Source organism: Rattus rattus, chromosome 6 (assembly GCF_011064425.1).
Source record: "Rattus rattus isolate New Zealand chromosome 6, Rrattus_CSIRO_v1, whole genome shotgun sequence".
NCBI lineage: Eukaryota > Metazoa > Chordata > Mammalia > Rodentia > Muridae > Rattus > Rattus rattus.
The window spans coordinates 126839016-126860624 of NC_046159.1; the positions used below are offsets into that span (position 1 = coordinate 126839016).

At 35.7% G+C, this 21609-nt stretch overlaps 1 protein-coding gene across 1 annotated transcript in view; it reads right to left on the reverse strand.

Annotated features, from left to right (window-relative positions):
* Window positions 1–21609, reverse strand: part of Phf14 (PHD finger protein 14) — a 150635-nt gene that overhangs the window by 117189 nt on the left and 11837 nt on the right. The window contains exons 4-7 of the mRNA XM_032906939.1: window positions 17945–18089; window positions 7532–7691; window positions 1644–1755; window positions 663–800 (exon numbers count right to left, since the gene is read on the reverse strand). Coding sequence (XP_032762830.1) covers window positions 663–800; window positions 1644–1755; window positions 7532–7691; window positions 17945–18089 — 555 coding nt within the window. The remainder of the gene's footprint in view (window positions 1–662; window positions 801–1643; window positions 1756–7531; window positions 7692–17944; window positions 18090–21609) is intronic.

Genomic DNA, 21609 nt, shown 5'->3' on the forward strand with positions numbered 1-21609 from the left:
TATTAAGTAAACACATATTTTTAATCAAGATAACTATTACGGCATTACACAACACATTTTAGTAGAAACGGCTGCAGTTTATATTTTTCCAACTCTACCTACCTTCATAACATAAGAGGAAGATCGTCAAAACTACTACCATGTTGTATGTAATCTCTAGAAACTTCCAAAGTTTAGAACTTAGAAATATATATTTTATATTGTTATAAAAAACAATTTGAAGCAGTGGATTCTAGAAACAACTTTAATTTTTAAGGAGCTCCAAAAATATATTTGTAATCAAATAATTACTTAATTTAAATTCAGTAAGCCTGGAAAAAAATTCTAGGGAATTAAAACTAAACCCAAAGAAAACAATATTGCCTTAAGGAAATTTCGTTCTTCTGTATAAAATATGCCAAATATCAACACGTCATGACAACTTGTATTATGTTTTATCTGTCAGAACTCACTACAACACTTCTGATATGCTTTCCAGTATGCTATAACTCGTCTTAAGACTGACAAGACTCAGACATTTACTATTTATAAGTATAAATCAGTGGTCTGATCAAAGACTTACAAACACATTATCACCAATTATGACCGCTATAGGACACAGCAGACATGAGAAGTCTTCTGGACACCTTGGTACCCATGGTAAATGGTGTAAATGAACATACCTCTTCTGCTGCTGCCTCTGAAAGCAGGCCTTCCTTCTGGGCACAGGTAACATGAAAATAGGCTCTACACATGCCCGCATCACAGCTAATGCAAACTCCAGTTCTAGCAAAGCGAGGGTCTTCACAAAAGCTACACTCCTACAAAAGTCACAGGAAAAGTATTTCTAAAACAATACTATCCTCTCATGAAGAATCCAATAAATATTTAAAATACTCAAGGGACACAGAACATCAATGCAAATAACTGCAGGTAAGCCAGGTTTCCCAATTAAAAAAAAAAGAATTCTCAATACAGTCCTAATCAATCTAAATTAAACTGCCTAGCAGCAATAAAAAATAATAATTTTGTATAAGGACTTAGGAGCTAAGCAGTTAGTCTTCTAAGTACTTTACAAATATTAATATATAGAGAATCATTTTACTTGAAGAAATTTGGTCATTTTTCTTGTTACATTAAAAAAAGTTGAAGTGGTAATGGGCTGATATGTGGTCAAAATAAAGAGTGGTTCTTATATTCTTTTTCATAATCTTAATAAAATTCATTTTAAAATTAAAGTTGTGGGATTTCATTTAATTCAACTGAGTGTAACAAGGCTTTCTCTGGTTCAAGGGAAGAGAAATAGTATCAATCAATATTCAATTTTATAACATAGGTTTATCTGAAATTAGACTAATCAATAAATTAGCCTCAGGAGAAACAACTATCAACATATGATTCAAATGATGCATGGTGACCCCTATATGTGATCTTTGAACTGAGGAAGAGGCAAGCTGACTACCTCATGCAAAAATATAAAAGCAAAACACAACAAATTAATACAATTATAAATGACCTAGTGCTAAGAGCTCCACAAAGAGCATGCTTACTAATCAACACTTCTGTAGTATCACAAGCTTAAAAGGCTATGGAAAGAAAGAAACATACAACAACAACAACAGAAAAAAACCCTGAATTTTAGTTAATCATACAGTTTACCTTACCTTGGCACCATATTTAGAATAGTTCATTTCTGTTAATGTTACTGGTCGTAATTTATCAATATCTCCAAAGGCTACTCCAGGAACATATAGGGCACAAACAATGTGAACCCATCTATAAGGGAAAAGACATAATTCTGCTATCAAATGCATTCCTGAAATTCTCACATAAAATCCGAACACAAAATATGTTCCACCTTAAAAATAGTACTGAAAGCATTCTATAATTAGATTTTTTTAAAAAAAATCCTCATTTCAAGACTCTTAACTAAAAAATACAGCATACCTAGAGAATGATAGCAGATAATTAATCAAAGAAAGCATGACTGCAGTGAGCATTACTTTTCCAGGAATCTAGTAAAAATGTAGATTTAGCAACCATAATTGCTTTTCACTTAAGATTCACTACACTTTGGTCTTATCTATTATTCTTAAATATTTGCATAAGACTGCTATTCAAGGGTAACAAAACATCACTTTCACATTCAAGGAAAGATATGCACATTCATTACTGTGAGTACTTTTAGAATTAAGGATTCTAATTTAAGAACTATGAAGTTATTCTGCAGTAATTAGGTTAATTGTCCTTTATTGATACCCCACCCCCACCACTACCAAAGCTGTTGGATATCCCTAAGGTTATATTTTAAAACAGTTCTGGTAGAAAGTTTAACTTTTGATGGAGGCTGGGAAAAAATACAAAACAAAGTTACAATAATGCAAGGATGTCATATTTTCATTGAGCATCCATTCCTATTCCCTATATAGCCTATGAACTAAACGACTATATTGTGTAAAGTCTGCACAAGGCTTTAACACTTTTTAAAAATGTTCACATTCAGAATACCAAAAGAATAATGAGTTGGTTCTAATCTCTTTTAATGCTCTGAGCTATTAATTCATTCCATATCTGTTTGCTTACAGACAGACAAAATGTTGAGTAGCTGTGTGAAATGTAAATACCAGATCTGCATCACTTGTATAAGAAAAAGGATAAAATGAGATGGAAAATCTCCATGAACCTTGTGATTATTTTGACAATTTTGCTTTATCCCAGTTTAAAAGGTCCTGGTTTTATGATGTACCGAGTTTTAAAAGACTAAAGCTTAATCATTGTATAGAAGTATTCAAGAAAACAGTTTAAAATTTTTATCAATTTTGTTGTACAAAACATGCACAGTTCTGAAATTTTCTTGATAGAACATTTTAATCCAATCTCCCATAAGCATCCTGTGGAGTTCAGTATAAAGATAGCATCTCAACGAGCAGCAACTTTCTCATTGTAATCTGTGCAGTATCTTCATGCTCACTGATGTATTAAATGCCGCTGTTCTCTACAGGAATTTACCTTTGATAAACCAACAGCTGGCTGCTTGCTTTGTACTGACCTTAAGATGTGCAGTGAAGATCTCAACTGCCATTTCTGTGTGACTGGCACACAGATGTATCATTCTGCTCAGCCATTCATGAGGATAACAATGCAAGTCCTTATTAAAATATTGTGCTAACACAATTTTATTCCTTTGAGCACTTTTTGTTCATATATTTTAGAACTTATGTAATTAAATTGGGAAATCAAATCAACAAGAAAATCTTCCTTGTTACTTTACCATCATTTTGCTTGGAGCTATGATGACAGATGTTGGTTGGGAAAGGGATCAGAAAACAAGTATCAAAAAACCACCAAAAGACAGAGGCAGACTGTTATTCTACAATGGAAACTATCAATGCATTTGATTAAACTCATATATTGTTTATAGATAGGCAACAACCAACTAGTAATATACTTCTTGAAAAAAATTGATATGTCACAATGGAAATTATATAAATGGAATAGTTTTGAAGTACGCTTTCTGTGTAGTACCTTTTCCACATATTTAAAAAGTATTTTAAAAATATCTGCAGCATGTTATTTCTATTCCTTCAACCCAGAACCAATGATTAGGTGCTTCATAGGGAAAAAACATTACACAGATAATCTGGAACTTAGATGGAGGTGATTGTGAAATGCTTAAAGCAGTGTTTAGCTCACTGACTGTCATTGCTCATGGAACATTTGCTATGAGGAAAATGAAAAGGTCTGAGTGTTTCCTATGGATGGCAAATTGTTCTTCTCATTTGCAAATCAAGAAACGCTTTCAAAGGATTGAAAATTTCAAATATAGCAAGTCTAACGGAGGAAAACACTGAAATTTAAGGAATCCAATGCTCCCTTCCTTCTACTGGAATGGCTCTCAACTTGTGGGTCATGACCCCTCTGGGGTCAAACAACCCTTTCACAGGGGTCACCTAAGGCCATCAGAAAACACACATGTTTATATTACAATTTAGCAGTAGCAAAACTAGTTATAAAGTAGCCATGGAAACAGTTTTATGGTTGGGGGGTCCCCACAACATGAGGAAGTATATGTAAGGGTGGCAGTATTTGGAAGGTTGAGAACCACTATTATTGAGTGTACCATAATGCTTACTGAGGTGCAAAGACGACCAATGAATCAGAGCCATACTGAACTGCAAATACACAAAAGGACAGCAATCTACAATGGCAGCAAAGGAGGATAACTCAGGCTGTTTCTGATTCCAGGATGGTCACTCAGTTTCTCTTAGGGTATATCCCATGCTTTGCTTTGTTAAATAAAATAGACATTACTTAAAAAGTGAAATAAACATTTAGTTTTTATTTCACACACAGCAATTTCCACACATGGAATCACTTGGCATGTAGAAATTGTGAGTCAAATCAATAGAGTCTAGTTAAACTCATATAATAAATCAATGTCAAAATGTTTTCAGCCAGTTTATATACTACTCTTCCTTTCCTGGACTTCCTACATGAAGATAAAAATTCAAAAGGACTTGTCCAATTTTTATAACTTTTTCTCTTTCTTGGTCTTAAATCAAGCTGGCATTACAATGCAGCAAAAGGCATAAATGCTCATAATTTCTCCTCTGGTGTACATGGAACTATGGACATGAACAAGTATTAGATAGTCTATTACAATTTTTTTCTAGATTGTCCATAGAAAGGTATCTATATATGAAGTGCAGCTAATATAAATATTTCCTATTAAAACTCAGTGCTTAAAGAGCTTTCTTTTGTCTTGTTTTAGAAAACATTTTAAGTTACTTTGCAGAGTATAATAGCACAAAAGACAGTTTGTCAGTACAACCTAAAAATTAATAGAAAACCAAGTAAATGAATTATCTTCCTCAAAAGGAAGCTTGTTTTCTTTTGTTTTTCAAAATGGTCTTACTTCACCACAATGGAGTTCTCAAAGTTTCAATATTCAAGATTAAAAGTCACCAACTGGCCTGCTCACAGCGGTGGTTACCTTAAGTAGAACACTGCTCAGAAGAAAGTGCTCATAGCAGCAGCATTGAGAATAAATACCAAGTACACTCCAGGAACTGTTGTACATGAATTGTGTCCTTGAAGCTTCTCAAAAGGACTACCAAACTAACTTATGATAATGAGGCTAAGGAATCTGCCTAAAGTCATAAAAGAATAAAAACAAAAACAAAATAAAACAAGCAAACAAAAATATAAACATGGGCAAAACATTTTGAAGGCACACACTATTAATGTTTACTAAACCCACAGTTATAGGCCATAGTCCAAAAATCCCACCTATACAACACGACCAAGTATTGTATATATCAAAGTACTTACTATTATTTTACTACATTTCTTTTCTTAGGTGACAAGAGATCTGGAACCTCAGCACAAGTTACTGAAGATCCTACTGTAGACTCTATGCTACCCTAGCAATCTAGTAAGACGGTATTTCTCAAGGGTCTGGCTACTAATTGAAACAACATGAGAAATGCGTTTTCTTAATTTTACTATAGTATAACATATTACATCTAAGTCTAGGTTTTATTTGTGGACTATGCCCTGTTTTCAGGGTTAAAACATTGGTAAAAAAAAAAAAAAGTATGTTGTCTGGTAGTTCTTGCTGCTATTATTAAAATATTAAGCAATCGTTTTGTTTGCTTTTTGTTTTTTTTTAAGACAAGGTTTCTCTACATAACCTCCCTGTCTGTCCTGGATCTTGCTGTGTGACCAGGCTGGTCTTGGACTCACAGAGATCCATCCTCTGTACTGGGATTAAAGGTGTACACCACCATGCCTAGTAAAATACTAAGTAATCTTAATTAAAACATTCTAGATGACAGAGAACTGGCTCTGCAATTAAGTACACACTGTTCTTACTACTCTTGCATGACCCACGCACCCACATCAGGCAGCTCACAGACGCCCATAACTCCAGCTCCAGTGAATCTGAAACCCTCCTCTGGACTCTGAAAATACCTGCATTCATGTGCTCATACCCCCACAGACACAAACACATGTGCTTATTTTCAAATAATAACTAAAATATAAGTAAATTTTTAAATTCCAATGCCTTATTTATTAAAATGAAAACATGAGCAACTATTATTCACAGGGTTGAAATGAGTAATCTTCAAAACACACAAGATTGGGGAAAATTCTTACACTGCAGTCAACCACCCAGAGACTCACAGAGAAAAAAACAACATAAATGATAGCGGCACTTTTATGAGACAACTGCTCAAACTGTTGGTGACCGTGAGAGTGATTACAGTGAAAAACACCACAGGTCTGTGTGCCAGGCATCAGTGTCCTTGTCTCTCAGCTTCAGTCCTGTTTTAACATTTCCTCTGCACTGAGAGGCAGAACCCCTCAGCACTTGTCATTACCGTGAGTGTGATTCTGTCATCACTATAGCAGGGCACTGTAACTCAAAGATACTGAGAACAGGGTAAGAAGAGTTTCCCCACAGGACAGAAAGAATACATTTACATACAGCCACATGCTCAGGCCTTAGTAGCTCACAACCCTGGCCCAGCCCTGAGATCAGTTTTCACTGCCATCTCAATAAACACCCACGGCATGTGTAGTGTAGCAGACTTTAAAACAGAGCTGTAGGGTTGGGGATTTAGCTCAGGTACAGCCGCTTGCCTAAAGGCAAGGCCCCGGGTTCGGTCCCCAGCTCTGAAAAAAAAAAAAAAAAAAAAAAAAAACAGAGCTGTAGCTCCCGTGAAAATTGCAACAGCCACCTACTTCTAAGATCCCAAGACTGGCAGATAAAGCAGAAAAGGTTTCTGGTACCAAGTTGGCTACAATTTGCTCTTGTGACAAAGTCTAAACTCTATTATCAGGAAAGAGATAATTCTTTAATTTTGGTATCCCTTCATCTGTGTGTCACCACTAGGGATTTCTTTCTAGAATCCATTTATGACTTCCATGTACTTTGGGGCTTTAATCTTAATAACTTTTAAGTAATGATTTTTATATAAGCATTTTCATTCTTAAATTCTTATTTAATTCTTAAATATTCTTTTTTTTTTTTTGGTTCTTTTTTTCGGAGCTGGGGACCGAACCCAGGGCCTTGCGCTTCCTAGGCAAGCCCTCTACCACTGGGCTAAAATCCCCAACCCCTAATTCTTAAATATTTTTAATGATTCTAAAATTTCTTCATTTTAATCACTGTATGTTATACTCCTGAATTGAGATAAAACCTGTGTTCAAATCTCACTGTTTACCAGACTGTGGTCTTGAGGTAGCACATGATGTAAATGGTAACACATGATTTAAATGGTTAGAGTCTTGGGCACTATCATCATAACCCAATGCTACCATGTGCTTCCTCACAGTAACTGGGATGATGAGTGTAAAAACAAATGCAAGTACTTGAGAAATGGTCTTTCTTCTCCCCTCATCCATCTACATGGCCAATTAACTCCTCTATACCCAGAAGATGGAGGAAAAGTGTTTGACTCTAAAGTCACAAATGGAAGAAAAAGGCATTCCAAAGCAGGCGTGTTATGAAGCAGGCATATGGGCACAACATAATGAGGACATCAACCTTCCAGCATCGGTCTCCTTGAAAATCCCGTCCTGATTAGGACACAGTTCACAGCTCGGAGACACCCCACATTTACAGGCATCACAAAACCAAGGCTCAGTGGAGTTTTCAGAAGCCGAACTCATAATAGAGTCACTTTCCCCATCTACTCCATAACAACCTAAAAACGGAAAACAAATAGTTATGATTTAACAGGGTTTATTTTTTTAAACTCACTTCTGTAAAAATCAAAAAAGAAACAGAGAAAGTACAGAAAAAAATCTAAAAAATGCAATGGTTTACAAAACTGATATAAAAATAGGATTAAAATAATTTTTCAAAAATTCTTTTTTACATTACAGCTATGACTTACATAATTCATTACAAATAAAAATAGTTAGCCCAATGAAATACAAGAGTATTATAAAAGCATATTTCAATATACTCAAAGTCATATAAGAGAATGCCAAAAAAAGGTTTTAAAGAGACTAAATTAGCACATAAGCAAAGAAATCAAAACATACTAATTTCTTCAGTATTAAATTTTAGTAACCACCGTCTTCATTGCTTATGAGTATGATTTTATAATACAAAATCATAAACTTAAAGGACTTCTAATTTTCTCGTTGGTACAGTTACTGTTACCTATAAAAGAGCAATAACTAAAATCTACTAAAAAATCATAAAAATACACAATAAAAATAGTCAATATGCTTTCTCAATAAGCAATCCAATACTACAGGAAGGGAAATCTACTTTCTTTAGAAAATAATGTTCCTCTAAAGCAAATTATTTCAAGGCAGATGAAATTTGAACAAAGTACACAATTATAAGATAAGGAAGGCCCCAAGAGGCTATCAGATTTATTAACTTGGTTCTGTAAAATCAGGACAAATCACAACAGTTCTGTTTAGCTCAGGTTCAGTTCTGTTCTAAAAGTGCATGCTACACTCAGCAAACAGCTGCAGATTCTCAAACACCTACAAACATCCATGGGAATGGATTCTGAACGTCATTACCAGGATGTCCTCCTCTGTAATCTACAACACTGGTACTTTCCCTGTCTCTCAGGGACAGATTTCCTTAGCCCCATTGTCCCTGAAAACTAACACACTACCAGCCTTCACAGAGCATTGACCATCTGACCTACCAAGTCACCATATTTTCTGCCATAATCTCAGTATTTACTCTAAACCAAAACACTGTCATTTTATACCAACTCTAGTTCAATCTAATTAATGACCAGATACATTTTTAAATATTTATTTTTTTCATTCAAAACCTGAATATAAAAAACCTATTCTTGGGGTTGGGGATTTAGCTCAGTGGTAGAATGCTTGCCTAGCAAGCACAAGGCCCTGGGTTCAGTCCTCAGCTCTGAAAACAAACAAACAAACAAACAAACAAACAAAAAACTATTCTTTAATATGGGAAAATATTGAATTTTAAAAAGTTATAAGCATAAATTCATATCATATATATTAACTATTTTCAAATGTGAGATTTAGCAAAAGTAATCTCTACAGACCACATTTCAAGAAAATATATTAAATACATTTACAACTATCTTGAATTTTATGAAGATACACATGATCCAAATTAGCAGAATTTCAATTCCTAAAATGAAACCAAATCATGTATATTCTTCTACCTTCTGGGTATGTAGCTTTGTACAAACTAACATTTTGAGGCTTGATGATCTTATTGTTAATGTGTATTTACTAACATTTATCATAAAGTCTTGATATTTAAAAGAAGCAAACAAAACACAAAAGTTGCTACAATGATCTATATTTAAAATCCTGCATTTAACAACAAAATATATGAATCGCAGAGATCAAACTCAGGATGTCAGGGTTTACAGCAGGCACCTATACCAACTGTGCCATATTGCTAATCCTGTATAACACATTTAAAAAACAAACAAACAAACATAGTAGACCTAAGGAAGTCAGAATACAAAATTACAAGTCCTGGAAACAACTGAAAACACAGCAAACCAAGACATGTGGAATAGAGTGCATCAACTAAACAGTCTTTAAAAAAAAAAGAAACAAGTATATCTTCAATTCTTAGAAATTGAATTAGTAAAAACAAACAATAAAAACCAAAACAAAAAAAAAAAATCAGGTTGAAAAAAACAAAAGAATCTATGAAACAATAGGTTCAATTTCTTTGACAATTAACAGAATTAGTAAGTTTACATTGTACACCCATGGAGGGGGCAGGACAAATTACATCTGACAACAGAGAAATACATACTAAAGAATATTTTGAAAAAATACATAATGATAAGGAAATTTCAGAAGAATTAGCAAATATGGAAACAACTGAATGCCAAAACTGAACCAAAAAGACAGAAAATTTTTGAGCAGACCAATAAAGAGCAAAATGGATCAGTAATACAAAGTCTCACAATACTGGGAAGACAGTGGATACAGGAGTGCATGTCTAGCAAGCATGAGGACCTAATACAACCTCCAGCATCCAGGCACAGCAGGTCAGCAATCAATCTCGTTGCTGGAAAGATACAGCTAGGGGCTTGCTGGCCATGTAGTCTGAGTTAGTGCACTCCAGGTTCAATGAGAAAGAGACCCTGGATTTAAAAATCATTGGAAAGAACTAGAGAAAAACACTCAGTATAGATCTCCAGCCCACATACATACAAAGAACTACATGGCTGCAGCTGAAATAAACACATATGTATACACACATATGCATGTACACACAAACTTATATACACATACACACTACACACACACATGAACAATAAAGTCTCTCGAAAAGAAAATCTAGGAGTAAAAGTATCACTGACAAATTTTACCACACTTTGAGATAACACTGATGTTTCTCAAACTATTCCAAAAAATAGAAAAAAAGGGAGGGGAGACAGAACTCTTTCAAATCTGTTATGTTTTTTTAATACTTTGTTTTTTAAATTTGTTTTAAACTTTGTTATAGACCCAAACTCTATATACCTCAAAGGAATTAGCTGTAATTAAAATAATCATTTGAAAGCTTTGGAACTTCATTTGAAATATCATACCCCCACTATCAATTTAATAGCTATGCACTTTTACCTGCATTCTGTTCTTCCTCATCACATAATGTCGCCTCTTCTTATTCATTTTTCTAAATGTTATACCATACATACACATTTCTATACAAATATTATAGCTATGATTTGTATATGGGTGAAAGCATATATATGTTTTCTTCCTGAAATGATCTTGCTTAGTATCATACACTCTACCTATTTTCCTGCAAATTTTGTGACTTCAGTTTTAGAGCTAAATAATATTCAGTTTTATATATGTACCAGATTCTCATTGTCCATGTCATCTATCCCAGTTCATGAGAATACAAGTACCTTGATACTAAAACCTGACAGAGTTATAGGAAAATCAAAAAGGAAAGTAAAACAGAAAATAAAGGAAGGAAGGAAAGACGGAGGAGGGATGAACACTACAATCCAATATACCTGAACACTGATATAAAATCCTCAACAAAATATTACATAATTAAATTGAACAGTACACCAAAAAGCTGATACACCATAATCAAGTTGGTTTCATCCCAGGTATGATTCATTAAAAACACATACACATCAACCAACTTAAAAAAGAAAATGAAAACATCATAAAATCAATTCCAAGAGATGTAAAAAAAAAAAAAGAAAAGAAAAAAAAAGATCAACATCTCTTCATGACAAAAACTCTTAAACAAATTAATTACACAAAAATCAAACTCAATATTATAAAGGCTATATATGACAAACCCATAGCCAATATCATACTGAATAGGGAAAAGCTGAAAGTATTTCTTCTAGGATCAAAGCAGTGCTAAGAGGAAAATTCATAGCACTAAGTGCACTGGTAAAATAACTGGAGAGACCTTACACTACCAACTTAATAGTACACCTGGGTGCTCCAGAACAAAAAGAAGCAAACTTAACGCAGAGGAGTAAAAGGCAAGAAATAGTCAAACTAAGGGCTAAAATCAACCAAGTAGAAACAAAGAGAACAATGCAAAGAATGAGTCAAACGAAAGTTGGTTCTTTGAGAGAATCAACAAGATAAACCCCTAACCAAACTAACTAAAGGGTCCAGAGGCAGTATCCAAATTAACAAAATCAGAAACAAAAAGGGAGACATAAGAACAGAAATGGAGAAAATTCAAAATATCACCGGATCCTACTACAAAAGCCTATACTCAATAAAACTGGAAAATCTAGATGAAGTGGATGGTTTTTTAGAAAGATATTATATACCAAAGTTAATCAAGAGCAGGTATATTTTCTAAACAGGCTCATATCCCATAAGGAAATAGAAGTCATTAAAAACCTCCCAACCAAAAAAAGCCCAGGGCCAGATGGATTTAGTTCAGAATTCTACCAGACCTTCAAAGAAGACCTGATATTAATATTCCTCAAACTAGTCTATAAAATAGAAACAGAAGGAACATTACCTAATTCATTCTATGAAGCCACAATTATGCTGATGCCTAAACCACACAAGGACCCTACCAAAAACAGAACTACAGTCCACTGTCGCTTATGAATTTATGCAAAAATATTCAATACAATTCTTCCAGACTGAATCCAAGAACATATCAAAACCAGGATAAAGTAGGCTTCATCCCAGAGATGAAAGATTGGTGGTTTAATATGCAAAAATCCATTAATGTAATCCACCATATAAACAAACTCAAAGAAAAATAAATCACATGATCATCTCCTTAGATGGCAAAATACAACAACCCTTCATGTTACAAGTATTGGAGAGATCAGAAATGTAAGGCCCAAACCTAAACATAATAAAAGCAATTTACTGCAAACCAACAGCCAATATCAAATTAAACGGAGAGATACCAGAAGCAATCCCACTAAAATCAGGGACAAGGCAAGGATGCCTAGTCTCCCCACATCTAATCAATATAGTACGAAGTGCTAGCTAGAGGAATAAGACAACAAAAAGAGATCAAGGGGATACAAATTGGCAAAGAAGAATTAAAGGTATCACTATTTGCAGATGATATGATACTATACATTAGTGACCCCAAAATTTCTACTAGAGAACTTCTCCAGCTAATAAACAACTTCAGCAAAGTGGATGGATATAAAATTAACTCAAATAAAACAGTAGCCTTCCTTTATACAAAGGATAAATAAGCTGAGAAAACAATTAGGGAAACAATTTCTTTCACAATAGCCACAGATAATATAAAATACCATGGGGTAACTAACCAAACAAGTGAAAGATCCTTATGATAAGAACTTCAAGTCTCTCAAGAAAGAAATCAAAGAACAGCTCAGAAAATCAAGAGATCTCCCATGCTCATGGATTGGCAGAATTAACAGTAAAAATGGCCATCCCACCAAAGGCAATCTACAGATTCAATGCAATCTCCATCAAAATCCCAACACAATTCTTCAAAGACTTGGAAAGAGCAATTCTCAAATTCATCTGGAAAAGCAAAAGGACCCAGAAGAGTAAAAACAATTTTTCACAATAAAATAATGTCTGGGGGAATCACCATCCCTGACCTCACACTCTGCTACAGAGCCATAGTGGTAAAAACTGCATAGTAATGGTACAGAGACAGACAAGTTGATCAATGGAATAGAATTGAAGACCCAGAAATAAAACCACTCACTTATGCAAATTTGATCTTTGACAAGAAGTCAAAAATATATGATGGAAAAAAGAAAGCATCTTCAATACATGGTGCTGGTCTAACTGGATGTCTGTATGTAGAAAGTTGAAAATAGACCCATATTTGTCACCATGCACAAAGCTCAAGTCCAAGTGGATCAAGGACCGCAACATAAAATCAAAAACACTGTATCCAATAAAAGAGAACATGAGAAAGAGCCTTGAATTTATTAGCACAGAGGAAAATTTCCTAAACAGAACTCCAATAGCTGGCTCATGCTCTAAGATCAAGAACTGATAAATGGGTCCTCATGACACTCACTGGAAAGCTTCTGTAAGGCAAAAGAAACTGTCATTAGGACAAATGGCAACAAACAGATTGGGAAAAGAGCTTCACTAACCCCACATCTGATAGAGGGCTCATATCCAAAATAACTCAAGAACCTTACAACCAACAACAAAAACGAAAAAAAAAAAAAAACCAAAAAACCCTGAAACAACCCAATCAATACTAGGGTATAGAACTAAACTGAGAATTTACAATAGAGGAATCTTGAATGGCCGAAAAGTACCTAAAAGATTGAGGAAGGCAAATAAGGAGACTGGCAACAATAAAGACTACGAAGGTTTGAAGGAGAATGGTTCCTATAAGCTCTTATGTTTGAATATGTGGTCCTCAGTTGGTAGAACTGCTTAAAAGAATTAGGAGGTGTGTCTTGCTATAGGAGTTGTGTCACCGGGGTAGGTAGGCTCTGCTGTCTCTGTCTCTGTCTCTGCTTCATACTGCAGATTTGAGCCCGCAGTTATTGTTCCAACTCCATGCTTGCTTGCCTGCTGCCATGCTCACACCATGATGGTCATGGCATCACTCTCTGAAACTATAAGACCCCATATTAAATGCTTTCATCTCTAACTTGCCTTAGTTATGGTTATGATATCTTATAATAGCAACAGAAAAGTAACTAAGACATAGAATCTGTCTTAAAACAAGAAAATAAAGTTAAATGAACCAGAGCACTACTGAATGGAAGAAAGCTTACTAAGGCGATGTGAAGTCCTGGTTTCAATTCTTAGTACGAAGAAACAACAAGAGAAAATAAATAGGATAGAAAAAAAATGTTCCTTCTGAATTTTAAATGGTAGTATTCCTTGGTGGGCTCAGGTCTGAAGCTATAGTAAAAGTTTGGTTGTAGCCAAATTCCAGATGGAATCTTTAATCCCAAAGCTTAAGATGTGGGAAGCCAGTAAATCAGGAGTTTACAGCTAGTCTCAACTACATGGAGTTCAAAAGCAACAGGGGCTATACTTCTTGAGAACCTGTCACAGAAAAACAAAAAGAATCACAGATGTAGATCACTGAAACCTCAAAGCATCTTTAGCCCCAAAGTATAGAGTAAATGAGAAACTGTATATTCCCCCATCTCCACTGACCAGGCAAACAAACGTGATTAAGTAGTCGAGGTAAATTAAAGACAGACTGCAGGACAGTTTAGCTGCTGCCAATTTCTGATATAAGAAAATGAAGATCTAGCAATGTCAAAACTTCTTTTAAAGGGTTTCCAAATGCAAAATGGGTACAAGAAAATCAGCTCCAGCTAGCCAGGAACAATAATAGCCCGTGCCTATAACTCCAGCACTCAGAAACTGAGGGAGGAGAAAGTCTGTAAGTCTAGACTAAGAAGATCCTGTCTCAAAAAAACAAAAACAAAAACAAAAAAACTAATAATAATAGCAGTGATTAAATGTATAAAATATTCTAGCATCAGAATGTCAGAAATTGATTCAATTTCTCAAACTATGTTCATGGCCTTAAGAAAACTATATCCCTGGTCAAATGACCTATCCTGAAATATGGCCCAAAGGCTAATCTAAGAAATTACTCTCAGTGTGACTCAGTCAGTGTCCTCAGCACAACAGAAGTACATCAACCATAACATCCACAGACACAAGCAACCACAACACCATCATCCTTGGTCTGTGCACAAACACAGGCTACTGCTACAGCTCTCATCGCTCACACTCTAGATCTGCTTTAGACAAGTTTAACTACAACTAGATGAGAATAAAAGTCAGTCTTTGTACAGTTGATGTTTCTGCAACAGAATACCTGGTATTGAATAATGTACAACTGGAAAGGCAAGCACATGATTCAGGCTGGTGGCTGGAGAGTCAAAATAGCATGGCACAGGAGTCATAGCCTCCATGACACTACATGACAGAGAAGTAAAGAAGCACATGTGCAAGAAACTAAACTGAGAGTCAAGCCTGCTGTACCCCTTCCAGGGCAACCATAAGGTCCCATAAGCTCTGACTCCCTATGGAGTAATAACATTCCATCGATAAAGGTGAAACCCCAGTGATGCTTACTCTTGCCAGCTGACAGGATTTAGAGTCACCACAGAAACTTATCTCTGGGTATGTCTCTGAAGGATTTTCTAGACTAGGTTAAATTACTAAGGTAGGAAGACCCACCCCAAATGCAGATGCCGTCATTCTATGGGGTGAGTTCCAGGCTTGATAAAGAGAATGGAAGCTAAGCAGCATTCACTGTTCTGTTATTGTGCCATGTAACCAGCTACCTTGTATTCCTGCTAAAATATTCCCCCAACCCTCAGGCTGCACTGTATCCTCTCCAACTGGAAGCAAGCAAATTCCTCCCAGGCACTTTCAAACCAATAAGAAAAGTAATCGATATACTTCGTAATAAGATTATCTCCCAGTAATCTCTATCTCTTAAAGTTTCCACAACCTCAATGCTACAACACCAGGGACCAGGCTTCTAATATACAAACCTTCGGAGACAGAAATCACATCCAAATTTCAAGTCCTCTCTCTGCCCACCATCACCTCTGCTACCCATTTTACTACGAAAATAAATACTCACCAACTTCCAAATGCTCCCACCATCTCATCTAACAACTTACATCTATAACCTCTTTCCCCTACAGTTATTTTGATGGCTGCTCTCATCTGCTGCATCTCTACCTCGTGTTAGAACCCACTAACCTTGTATGTAATGTCCTTGCTCCCCTGTAATTCTTACATCAGCTATCAATTCTCCCTTCCCAGTGGGTTCATCTGTAAGTACGAGAGGCAGTATGCAAAGCACACAGAGGGGAAATGGTGTGGAATTGACAAATAGGCACCAAACAATTAAGGGCTAACATAGCTAAGTTTAGGAACAAAGCCTCTAGCTCCAGTCCTAGAATCACTGCAACCCAGCCCAACAGATTTATCTGCAACATCAAAGACCCTATGCCAGAGCCAACCAAAGACTCTGAAGAATTGGAATTAAATTATTCAATTTGACTTCTAATCATTATAGATGACATAAGTTACAAATGTCTAATGTTTTAAGCTGTTATGTTCAGAGTTGAAGGGTTTGTAACATCGTAGGAAGAACAACAATATCAACCAACCAGACCACCACCCCCACCCCCCCGCCAAGACCTCCCAAGGACTAAAAACCACCAACCAAAGAGTACACATGGAGGGACCCATGGCTCCAGCTGCACATGTAGCAGAGGATGGCATTGTCTGCCATCAATGGGAGGGGAGGAAGGCCCTTGGTCCTGTGGAAGCTCAATGCCCCAGCATAGGGGGATGCTAGGGCCATGAGGCAAGAGTTGTAGGTTGGTATCGGAGCACCCTCCTGAGGGTAGGGGTGGGGGAGATAGGGTGGGGGGTTTGCGGAGGGGAAACCAGGAAGTAAATAAAATATCCAATAAAAAAGCTCACTATAACTAATTATATATATATGTATTCATTTATTTATATATTTATTATATATATTTTTTTCATAAAAGTATGTATAAGTTTGAAAGGATTTAAATGCAAGTTTTAAATATTAAATAGTACCTTCTATTGGCTAACTGTATTTTCTTTTCCTAATTTTAAATTTTATTTAAGAACTAAAAGTAGCAAGGTACAGTACATACTATGGTCCCAGCTATTCCAGAAGCTAAGAGGATAACTACAGTCAGCCTGACAACATAGAAATATTTCCAAAAGAGAAGAAAAACTAAGAATAACTAATAACATGAAGAAAAACATTAGCCCTTACTTCTAGAGAAATACTGTTCTTATCATAAAACATTTTAATAAGTCAATGTATATTTTATACTAAGGAAATCTGAAGAGTAATGCCTCGGTAACCAGGTCTTTCCATTCATTGCCTGCCCCCAGGGACACAGCAACAGCAGATGTAGTAACTAGCTGCCACAGTCATTCCCACTGCTGCCCGGAGTTCACATCCCCCCACAGTCCCTCCTCTCTCTGCTTTCTTTTTCCCTCCACCCTTGCTCAGAGGCAGTCTCTGGATACCCTCTCCCCAGTAAACCTCCCATGTGAGATCTGTCCTCAATGGTATGACTTCATGGCATCCATGGCTTAGACCACAACAATGCCCATCAGGAGGAATATGTCTGTCAGCACAGTGTGAGGTCACAAGTCTGAAAATTCAGTACTAGGCCATCCTCTCTACTACAGAGCGAGCTCAATACAAACCTTGGGTACACGGGATCCTGATTCAAACACTCCGACAGTCACACACTCACACAGGCACACAGGCACACACACACACGCACACACACGCATGCAGGCACGCACACACACACACACAGACACACACCTCCCACATATGCACAAAATAAAAAATTTCAAGAACTCAATATACATTATTTTCAAGAAATCACAATTATCATATAATAGAGTAGTAAAATTTTAAGTGTTTACAAATGGAAACCAGCCATGTCTAACAGGAAAACAACAGCAAACTTACCTTCGTGAACCGTAATGCCACAGTTGTCGCACTGAATGATCTCATCCGCATCTTCACTGTTGTCCCCCAGACAGACACAGCAAATCAGAATGTGGTCCATTTTTTGGGAACTCCAGTTTTGACTCTTCTCAAGAATCAGCGAGTCCTAATATTAAGATAAATCAGAAAAATCACACTTTAATTAAAAAGTAATTTATACACATAATTCTCATTTTGCTTCAAAATACTTTCTTGTACTTCGAATTTATGTGGCATTCTATTAGACCTTCAAAGTGTGCTACAGCACCATCCAAGGACCCTTTACACATCTCACTCTGTCTTCCTCTGCAAGTGCCCCTCTGTAAAGACAGAAGACACAGGCATTCAAAAAGCTCCATCTGCTTAATATTTGACTTTGGCCCTTAAACTAGGGAAAAGGGAACACTTAATCCTCAAGTAATTACCAACCCTACATACAGACTTTCAGAGTCTAAGGTGTGGTTCTATACTTCAATAAAGTATCGACCTCGTAAAGACAAGACACACATATACAAAGCAGGAGGAATTAAGGTAAAGATAACACGGAAGCCAGTACGCCTGTGATGTCTGAAGACTCCAGACTCCAAAGTGTAAAAGGTCCAGAGTTACCCAACTACTCAGAAAGAGCCTGAATGCAGAAAACTTTTACGTAGTTGCTAGAAAAGTGAGAAAATGTACTCCGTACACTTACGGCAAGAAATATCTAATGCAAACTAGTTATAAAGATAACTAGCTACTATCAATGTAAAACATAAAAGTCTTAATATCAGATGAGTAAAACAGGATAAAATTTCAAGAAAAGAAAGCCTATCCATTTTAATTTAAATCTTTTACATTTGTGGATGTAAACTTTAATAAGGAAACAATTAATTCTGGCACAGTAGCACTCTCATACAGCTCTAGCCACATGAGAGGATTAGGCAGAAGGATAACTTGAGCCTGGGAATTAAACACCAGTCTGGATAAAATAGCAAGGTTCCACCTCAAAAAACAATGCACAGTCTTGTTCTATTCATATATAACACTTAACATAACAATGTGGCATATTTGTGTATTTTCATTTACAAAGCTAACCACAGTCAAAAGCAAAACTGTTGATAGTTCCATGCCACAGTTGCTAAACATATTTAATTTCATATTAGTATTTTGCTGGTTAATGTTACTTTAAACTCTATCAATAATCTCAAAGGTAACACTTGGAACCATCATTTCCATAAAAACTGTAAAGGATATTTTTAAATATTCTGTGGGAAGGAGGTGTATACAAGGTTGGCCTCAAACTTCTAATCCTCCTGTCTCTACTTCTCACTAGCTCTGATTACAGGCATACGCAACAACACCCACTGACAATCCTTAAAGGTCACAATAAATAATTCTCTTGATGAATTTTTATGAAAAGCATCTAAAATTAAGCTGTAAAAGAAATAAAGGAAAGCAAGAGGAGACTACCTTATAAAGTCTATCTTTCACCTGTCAAACATATAGTGTTCCCGTTTGTAAAATGACAATGACAAAATTAAAAGGGAACAGAAAGGTCACTGTAAGATTCCATGAAGTAATAAAGGTCCTCCATGCTATATTATCCACACCCTTCCTCCTCTCCTCAATACTTCCTGTACATGGTTCAAAAGAGAAAGACAGACTGACACCTAAGCATGAGGCAAGGGGTGGGATGTGTTCTTTAGAACCTCAAAGGTAAGTGACAAGCTCAACTGAGCACTAATAATTCATCATCTCCTTGGTAACTCCAAACCGTTCTCATAGGCTATCATTTCTAGCCTGCTTTGGTTTTCTGCTTTGTTGAATATCACAGACTAGGAAATGACCTAGTGAAGAGGCTACCTGTGCTAATGGACTGTCAACATTTGTATGACAGAATTACGTGTAAGCCTTAGAAAATGCTTAATACAGAAAATAAGAGAATCCTGTGAATGAGAAAAAAGTGGATTTCTTGAAGTAGAAACTAAATCAATGGTCTGTCACTTCTCTGCATGTGCTGTGGCTTTTCCCCTCTGCAAAGGGAGAAAATGGAATTTTCTCTGTGTTTTCTGATTTTATTCAGAACAACAATGACTAAGCTAGCTCCCTATGCCAATCCTCTCTACATGTATAATGCTCTAGTGCCTGTGACTGAGAAAACAGCCGTGACTGCTGATCCAGTGAGACGCTTGTTCCACCTGTAATGTAAAGAAGTGGGGACAGCAGCCCTATAGTGTTCTCCTAACAGTGGGCCACAATAGGTGGTTCAGTGGGAAAAATCTAAACCAAAGTTTTGAAAACATGATCTTAGTGTCTGTTAATAGAGCAAATATGCATTACTAAGTGTGATTATAAGTGTGATTTAAGCACATTTATAATCAAAATAGTAGAGGCTAGTTTCCTATAAATTTGTTACCATATTTCTGAAGGTATATATCTTCTTCTTCAAAAAAAAACTAGGCTAAAACCTTTAATCTTTAACAAAAACATTAATGAAGCTTTACACAAAAATATTTAAGTAAGTTATAGAGAGCAAAAGAAAACATCTAGAAATTAGAAAAAAGGGGGCACTGCAATAATAAGTCAATGATTGTTTCATTTTTTTTCTCCTTGGAATTTAAAGTTAATCTTAAAAGAACTGGCAGGAGATGAGAATACACAGGAAAATATATTTATATGTAAAAGTTAAGCAAAGGGGACTGAATGGAGAAGAAAGGGGTACATGTAAAGGGAGGAGCAGAACCAGGCAGAGGAGAGAGGGAAGCAACTGAGAACTAAGTATAATGCATGAAGATGCTGGGTCAAATCCCAATGCTCTGTATGCCGACCTAAAAATAAATAAATATACAGTTGCCTAAAAATGAAACATGCCTAGAGTTCTCCCTGCATTATAAAACATATTTAGTGTTCATCTGACATGTATTCTATAAGATGTTTATAAAATATATACAAAAGAACTAAATTGAACCTGTTGTATTCAAATTTAATAGAGAAAACTCCACTCACTATACTTTACAGAGAACTAGTTTTAAAAGATAAGAAAAAATAGTATGCCAAAAGTGTGATCAATAATTATTCATAAATGTTTTATTTAAAAGTTTAGTTAAGGGGTTGGGGATTTAGCTCAGTGGTAGAGCGCTTGCCTAGCAAGCCCAAGGCCCTGGGTTCGGTCCCCAGCTCTGAAAAAAAGAACCAAAAAAAAAAAAAAAAAGTTTAGTTAAGACTCTCAAATATTTGTATAATACTCCAAAACTGTTTTGAATAGGACTTACAGCCACTTTTTCTACAAAATGTATAAAGACATAACTAATTAGTAAGTCAGACATCCCCAACACAGACGTATCTTCAGCAGTGTGCTAACAAGAACTGTGAATGTGTCTTGTACTTATTTGATCCTCTGCTTGAATTACTTGAACACACTTGCCCTATAGAAACACAGATTGTTTTTCAAGAGAAAGGGTTAATATTTTCCTACTTAAAATATTGATGAATTTCGCCAAAATCTTTACTTATTAATTGCAAACATCAGGTGACATTTATCATTAAGCATAAAAGAACCTTATATGACAGATTCTTATACTAAGGCAAATATATAAGGTTGTACTTATCAAAACAGTAATCCAAGATCCAAACTGTTCTACAGAACCTCAATGAGAAAGAAACATTTC